The sequence below is a fragment of the Arachis duranensis genome, chromosome 10 (genome assembly GCF_000817695.3).
Source record: "Arachis duranensis cultivar V14167 chromosome 10, aradu.V14167.gnm2.J7QH, whole genome shotgun sequence".
In the NCBI taxonomy this organism is placed as follows: domain Eukaryota; kingdom Viridiplantae; phylum Streptophyta; class Magnoliopsida; order Fabales; family Fabaceae; genus Arachis; species Arachis duranensis.
The window spans coordinates 67630581-67637894 of NC_029781.3; the positions used below are offsets into that span (position 1 = coordinate 67630581).

Below are 7314 nucleotides of genomic sequence, written 5' to 3' on the forward strand. Positions count from 1 at the left end.
ATAATATATAATTTGTAAAATATGATTATTTTTTAAATTATTTAACCAACAAATTATTAAAGATAATTTTATGTTTAAGATTTTAAAATTTTAGAGTATTTTAATAAATCTAATATCACAGCACCTAATGTATGATTTTAGAGATAGATTTTTTATTTTTTCAACCAATCAAAAAGTTAAAATTACTATTCAATCTTATTTCAAACATAAAAATGTCTACAAAAATTGCTAATAACCTATATTAATTTGTTATGGGATAAAATTAGTTTTGTGCTGAAACAACTAACTTATATTATCAAGAACTATTAAAAAATGTTCAAATTTTGACTGGGACGCTTACTCCCACTACTTCAAGAGTAAATCCGTCCCTGCATAGGAGTTAAGATCAACATCAGATTCTTTGAATGTGTGAATGGATTTACGTGCCAAATTGTACAAAAAAACCAACAAAAATGTCTGCTAGTGCTAATATGACCACACTGCTACATCCATTATTAAAATAATCGGCTAGAAGCTTTTAAAAATGGTTTAATTTTCTTTTTCTTCGTGGTAAGAGAATTCAAGAGGAGCCACATGCTTTTGCTTCGCCATAAAAATTCAGAAATTCAGAAGAGAAAATGTGAATCTACTTTAGTTAAGATGTTCATTCTGATTAAATTAAATTAACTCAAATTAAAAATAAAAATCTAATTAAAATATATCATATCATAAAAAATAATTTATTTATTATTTTAAAAAAGGTTAAGTAGAATTTATTTTAAAATAGTTATTTAAATATTTATAAAAATTCAAATTAAATACACAAGTCATTGGTCAAATATAAAAAAATTAATATTATTTTATTATTTTTTATCATGTTTTAAATGATTTAGAAACGTATTTATCATTCATATTTATTTAGATTATTTTTGTAGATAATATGAATTTTTAGAATATTTTAATAGTTTACTCAATTTCCATAACTTACCGAATCAGAAAAAAGGGCCCCCGGAAGAAGATAGAGTATATAAGACGACGTACGAAAAAGGACTAAATGGTCAAATTTGTTAGCGCGAAATATTGGGAATCCGCGCGCAGATATAAACCCCAGGGCGGGTGTTCCGTTGAGGTAGTTAAAATGGGCGTAGCAGAGACAAAAAAGAGGGAATGAACGAAGGGCAAAAGGGTAAAACACAAAATAAAACCGAAACGATTCGTATTTGTGCCATAGCAACATCGTCAATTCGTCATAATCCCACCGGGACAGGGAACACACAAACACAGCGTTCGCTAATCTAATAGCTACCATTCTCTCTCTTCTCTCTCATCCCCCTCTCTATCTTTTCTCTACCGTGTATTTGGGCTCTCCAAAATCGAAATCACAATCAAAATCACCCTTTGGGGGCGACGCTGCCGCTCCTAGTTCCGCTGCTCCTTCTTTCCGGTAATTTCTTCCCGCATTCCCACACCCACCTTTACCTTCTTTACCGGCTATTCCCGGTCTCCTGTTCCTCCTCCTCCTTTCTCCAATCACAATCACAATAACAATTATATATGGCAAAGCCAAATTAATTAGCCCAGTTTTCACCCGCGGTTATATCAATTTAAAATGTTACATACCTTTTCTCCATTCACATATTAAAAAAAAAAAGAAAAGAAAAGATAGAAGAGGCATCATTGATTGTGGCGTGAGAAAGGTAAAAGGGACGGTTCTTTCTATAAGTGATTCTCTTTTCTCCTTCGGCGTGTGTGGGCTCTAGTATTCTATACGTCGCATGTGAACGAGGGGATCTGATATCACAGGCATATATAACGATCCTAATAATTAATAAATAAAAATAAAAGAATAATATCGAAGCAATAATTGTGATTGTTATTGCGGCGTGATAATATATATATTGTAGGGGCAGCATTGGTGGGTTTGAACGTAGAATGAAAACGGACAAGTGGGCATTGGCAAAGAGTATGGGGAGGATTACAAGGATTGGGGGTTTCGCAATTTCTAGAAAAGAAAACCAGCAACAACCTTTAATTACCTGCACCACTTTCAACATACTTGCCCCCATCTACAAACGCATCAATCATGAGGTAACCACCTTCTTCGTCACTTTTCAGAAATAATAATAATTAAAAAATAATGATTAATGGAGGTTTTTCATCCAAAACAGGACCCGAGTTGCCGCGAAAGTGATTACAGAACGTATTGGTTGGCCAGGAACCACAGCATATTGGATTGGCTCTTGTCTGAAAAGTCTTCCATTATCTGTCTTCAGGTTCGTCATTACCAAAATTTTCATCCTCCTTTTTCTGGTCCGTGTTGAATTTCAATGGAAATTGATTGGGTTTGGATTCTACTGCAGGAGTTTTGGGTTGGAAACGAAGAGCTTGTTAACTTGTATGAGAATAGACTTGGAGATGCTGGTTATGTTAGTTTCAAGCTTGGGAGGACCAACAACCGTGGTGATGGTATGCCACATTCTGTATATTTATCGTTACAATAGTTGTAGCGTAATCTTATATCAATTCCAGAATTTAAGTGGATAGTTACCTTTTTCCCCAAGGAACACCTTGAAATACTAATCCAATTTGCAAAGATTTGCTCTTTTAACTTGGTTCTAAGATTTTATATTTTTCTTATTGAATTCTGTAAATTGGAACAGTACATGACAGGTTTAGAAAACATGCTCTGTTTGTTAAACATCGCGGGCTAGGTTGTCGCTTTTCTTTTTTGCCCCATAAGTTTTGTTCTGGATTTCTTTTAACTATTGCTGACTGTTTATGTAAAAAGTCTGAATTCTCAATATTGTTTTCCTTCCTATGGGATCCGCAGGTCTTCTGATAGCAGTGCAAAAGGAATTATTTAATATTCTTAATTATAAGGAGTTACACTTCAATGATTGTGGTGATCGTGTAGCTCAGTTGTTACATGTTGAGCTGGCTCTTCCATGTTCACAGTGGAAAAACAGTGATGTTAGGCAGGAAATTCTGATTGTAAACACTCACCTACTATTTCCTCATGATTCAACCCTGTCCCTTGTAAGACTAAATCAGGTAATTTAGCATTTAGATATGAGGTATATAAGCACTCACCAACTGTTAGGCCTAGTATCTTACTGAGAGGTTCCTTAAGCTATTTCAATTCTGCAGGTCTATAAGATACTTCAATATGTAGAATCCTATCAGAGAGATTTCCACCTCAAGCCCATGCCAATCATGTTATGCGGGTAAACACCGAATGGAGTTCCATTTATTTAGTTTAAGACCTTTAAGCATATTTTATTTACAACTTCTTATTACTCAGTGATTGGAATGGAAGCAAACGTGGACATGTTTACAAGTTCCTTAGGTCGCAAGGGTTTGTATCATCTTATGATACGGCACATCATTATACTGATGCAGATGCGGACAAGGTAAAGCATGTAGCATTGCTATCAGACATTTTTTTGCTGGATAATTTGCCTATCACTTAAAATTTATTTACTTGCCATTGTGTTGATGCAGTGGGTTAGCCACCGAAATCATCGTGGAAATATATGTGCTGTTGATTTTATTTGGCTTCTAAATCCTGACAAATATCGAAAACTACTAAAAGCAAGTTGGACTGAAGCAGTGTTTGGCATGTTCAAGGTAATCCTAAAATACATTGACCAACAACTAGTTATTATTAGATTTTTTTTACCCTCTTTTTTCAAGGAATTTATTACATTTACGGCTGTAGACCACAGCACGGGTTCTTTCTAGATTTAACATTATATTCCTGCTTACAAAAGTTGTATCAGACATTGTATAAAGAAAAAATTTTCAACATTGAGCAAAGATCTGGTTTTTTTGTATTTGTGTTGTGGAACCAGTATTTTCTTTTCTTGCTGTTTACTTGTAAGAGTTTTACAAACTATGGGAAAGGGAAATGGAAACAAACAAGATGGGATTTTAGTGTTTAAGTTGGTACACTAAGAACAACAACATTTATGCTATTGTGTGTCATGTTAACATTAATATAGTCATTAGGGAACGGTATCTTCTTGCTTTTATTTAAGTCCAGTTATATGCATAGAGCTTGTGACTAACCTTCCATTATTACAAATATAGAAAAGATTCTTTTATGAAGCCAAAGTTAGTACCATTTTATTTTGTGGTGGAATAGAATCATCATTGACAAGTTCTCCACTTTCAGTATCTGCTGCGTAGAGCTTCACTGACCGAGAATGATGCATTTGCCTTACTAAAGGGTGAAAATGAAGATTGTATTACCTTCTCTGCTTTCCGTGAAGCACTTCGAGAGGTGAGGTGCTATGTTAACTGTCAGATAAGCGCTTTCAAACTTCAGATAATGATGTGGTTGTCAGAGAATCCTGATGTTTATAGACTTTCCTTTTTTAATTCTGTGCAGCTTAATTTGATTGGCCATTGCCATGGGCTAAGTGAAGAAGAGATAAAGGAATTATGGGTCCAAGCAGATGTAGATGGAAATGGGGTTCTTGATTACAAACAATTTCTGGTAATTGTTCATTTGAAGTGCTACTAGATAGATATCTTATAAGACTCCATAATCTTGAATAATTCTCCCTAAACTCGTACTTAATTATGCAGCCATTGGCTATAACTTAACATCTGAGTTTTTCCTTCAAGGCATTATAGCTTCTATGCCATTATGCACAACCATGTGAACTAAGGAGTTCTGTATGTGGAATTCATAGAAATTATAGCTTGCATTCGTCATTTGAGGGATGTGATTATGCAATCAATTTAACTAGTACAACCGTAATTTGTAAAAAAGAAAGGGAAAAAAAGGGGAGTGGGGTTGGGGGGAGTCATTTAGTGAAGCTAAGGCTTTTATTCAGCAAAACAGCTTTGCTTGATCCATTTGCCAGCCCTTCCTAGTGGATCGTTGTTGTAGAGTTTTTCATGCTTTTCCTTGTTTTCTGAGTAAATTATGGCCTTGATATTATTGGGTTGCAGCAGAATATCTGGAGTTCAACAAATTTAGACGAGAAAGATGAGGAGCAGGTCAACAACACAAATGATGCTCAGGAGCAATCAATTGGTTTCAGTGTTAAGAACGCAGTTCTGTCCCCTCCGGAGGTGGAGAAAGGTAGATGGCCTGAAGATTATTCTCTCTCTGATCACGCACGACTCACCGTAGAGTTCTCACCAATAAAAATGCTATGCTCCCAGTTGATTTGCTAATAAAACTTGGAGGCATTGTGTAGCTTAGGTTTTAGAATTAAGACTTGTGTACATAGATAACAAGGTAATTGAATGGGTGAAAGGAGTAAAATGGATCAGAAAGGTTACTGGAGTTCCCATTATGGGAAGACTTTAAACAGCCCTGTGATCTCTCGGTCTCTCACACTCTTGCAACGCATAGACAGCACAAGCAAAAACTCAAAGTGGACAAATTTGAAGTTACATCACTCTAGTATGCTCATACATATCCGTTGAATTGCTGATTTTGATATTTGAAGTAAGCGACATTCATCCTCCCCATGTTGTTTTATTCATTTATTCTTCATTGTTCAAAGAATGGACAACAGGGTAGAAATGATAGAAAAGGGAAAAAAAGAAAAAAAAAAGAAAAGAAAAACAATTGATGTATATAGTTGTGTATACTGTATAGGAGTTAGGCATCAGCCTTTTTGTAGCTTTGGTGAGATGCACCGTCTAGCTATTGAAACAGAGGAGGGTTCAGACACAATTGTATACAGTGACATATTTCACTCTCTCTGTAGAGTTTTGAAATGTTCAAATTGTACAAAAAATGATAAACTTTAGAGTTTCTCTCTATATTTGTAAATTACTCTAGTAATTCATTGTAGAGTTTATTTCAAAGTTGAAGAAAAGGAAAGGAAAGATATCATAGTATTAAAAAGGAATGGAAAAGGAGCGAAACTGTAAGCTGTAACCTTACTCTTATCTGAGGGTTTGAAGATGTAACTGGTGAAACTAATTGCTTTATGGAATCTTTAGTTATAGAGGAAATCAATAATGAACCAAGAAAGATTTTTAAGGATTTTGGTGGAATCAGAAATCTCTCATTTGCATTTTACGAAGCTCCAAAATAAGGGGACTCTGCCTCTCATACTTCACAAACACACCTTTTAGCTATGACATTATATATAGTTTTCTAACAAAAATACCAATCGGAAACAGAAACAATTCAATAACCTTCTTCCATGAGATTTCGGAAAATGTCATTTGCACAAGCTATGCGAGGCATGTGCATTGATTCTAATTAAGATTCCTTTGTTTACAAGGTCACTACAAATTTGGTCAATTGTCATGACATAACAGAAAAGTTGTTTCAAAATTTCTGCTTTTTTATTTTCATAAAAAATGCAGTTTTTTTTTGGGTGACATAAAAAGTTGGATATATCATATTTGATGAATTTGAAAAAATCTAAATTAATATTTGTGATGACTAAACATTATTAATATAATTAATTGTAAAATTATTAAATTGATTCTAATTCTTACTTGTTAAATTAATAATTTTGTGATGCAGGTTTTAGATTTGGATTCTCTAAAGTTTGAATTTCACTTTAGAGAGTAAAGTGTGATCTCTCACCATTTATTTTATAGGTGGGACCAAGAATAAATATGAAAGAGAAACTATTCAAGGATAGAAGATCACACTTTACTCTCTAAAGTGAAATTCAAACTTTAGAGGATCCAAATCCCAGGTTTTTAATTGGGCCGAAAATAAAAAGAACTTTGGTACAAGCCCAAATTAAAGTTAACATTTAGCAATGATACAAAAATCCTTTGATCCACATGGCTGAATTGATGGTTACATTACTTGGGCCAAATTAAACTATTACTACTACAAGCCCAAATTAAAAATTGTTGCTAATTAATCCAATGCTTGGTCTGAAACCAAGCTTGAGAGAAAGCAAATGTATTGCTTCTAGCTTCCAACGAAATCCATTTCTAGTGGAATTCAAATTTCATTAAAGTGAAGTTAATACATGCATTGAAAATATGAGAGAGAGTTGGTCTTTGATTTGATGGACATCATTAAGCTACACGTTGTTCAGCAAAGGGAGTGGAAAATCAATTCACATTTATTCTCTTTCTTTGCTTCATTAATTATTGTTCATAATTTCTCTTTTCTCTCTCTCATCTCTTTCTTCTCTATTCGGTCATTACCTAGCAAACCATGGAAGCCATGACTAGACACCGAAGAGAGGAAAAAGCACGTCAAAAGACCATCACAATGATGGCAAGAAAAAGCAAACAAAAAGTATTATGTGGCTAAGATTCTCATTCACTTATGGTAAGATTTTGTGATGAGATCGTGGCTTCTCCATACCAAAATTGGTTAAAGAAGATTTTGGC

The 7314-nt window shown here is 34.1% G+C and overlaps 1 protein-coding gene across 2 annotated transcripts; it reads left to right on the forward strand.

Annotated features, from left to right (window-relative positions):
* Positions 1 to 1889: 1889 nt before the first annotated feature.
* On the forward strand, positions 1890 to 5763 carry LOC107470113 (uncharacterized calcium-binding protein At1g02270). 2 transcript variants are annotated; one of them, XM_016089490.3, is made up of 10 exons: positions 1890 to 2067; positions 2148 to 2252; positions 2340 to 2445; positions 2810 to 3030; positions 3127 to 3203; positions 3281 to 3389; positions 3481 to 3606; positions 4154 to 4261; positions 4370 to 4477; positions 4939 to 5763. In XM_016089490.3, the coding sequence occupies exons 1-10, from the start codon at positions 1912 to 1914 to the stop codon at positions 5164 to 5166; spliced, it is 1344 nt and encodes a 447-aa protein (XP_015944976.1). In that variant the 5' UTR covers positions 1890 to 1911; the 3' UTR covers positions 5167 to 5763. The 2 variants fall into 2 exon arrangements, with proteins under 2 accessions (XP_015944976.1, XP_015944979.1); XM_016089493.3 differs by having other exon boundaries at positions 1892 to 2067; positions 4942 to 5763.
* Positions 5764 to 7314: the final 1551 nt, after the last annotated feature.

What these genes read in the sequence shown, in the direction of transcription:
- LOC107470113 (XM_016089490.3), top strand. Translation starts at nt 1,912, where the DNA reads ATGAAAACGGACAAGTGGGCATTGGCAAAGAGTATGGGGAGGATTACA. An exon ending in ATGCCAATCATGTTATGCGG is followed by an intron (nt 3,204 to 3,280) that starts GTAAACACCGAA and finishes CTTATTACTCAG; the next exon opens with TGATTGGAATGGAAGCAAAC. An exon ending in CTGATGCAGATGCGGACAAG is followed by an intron (nt 3,390 to 3,480) that starts GTAAAGCATGTA and finishes GTGTTGATGCAG; the next exon opens with TGGGTTAGCCACCGAAATCA.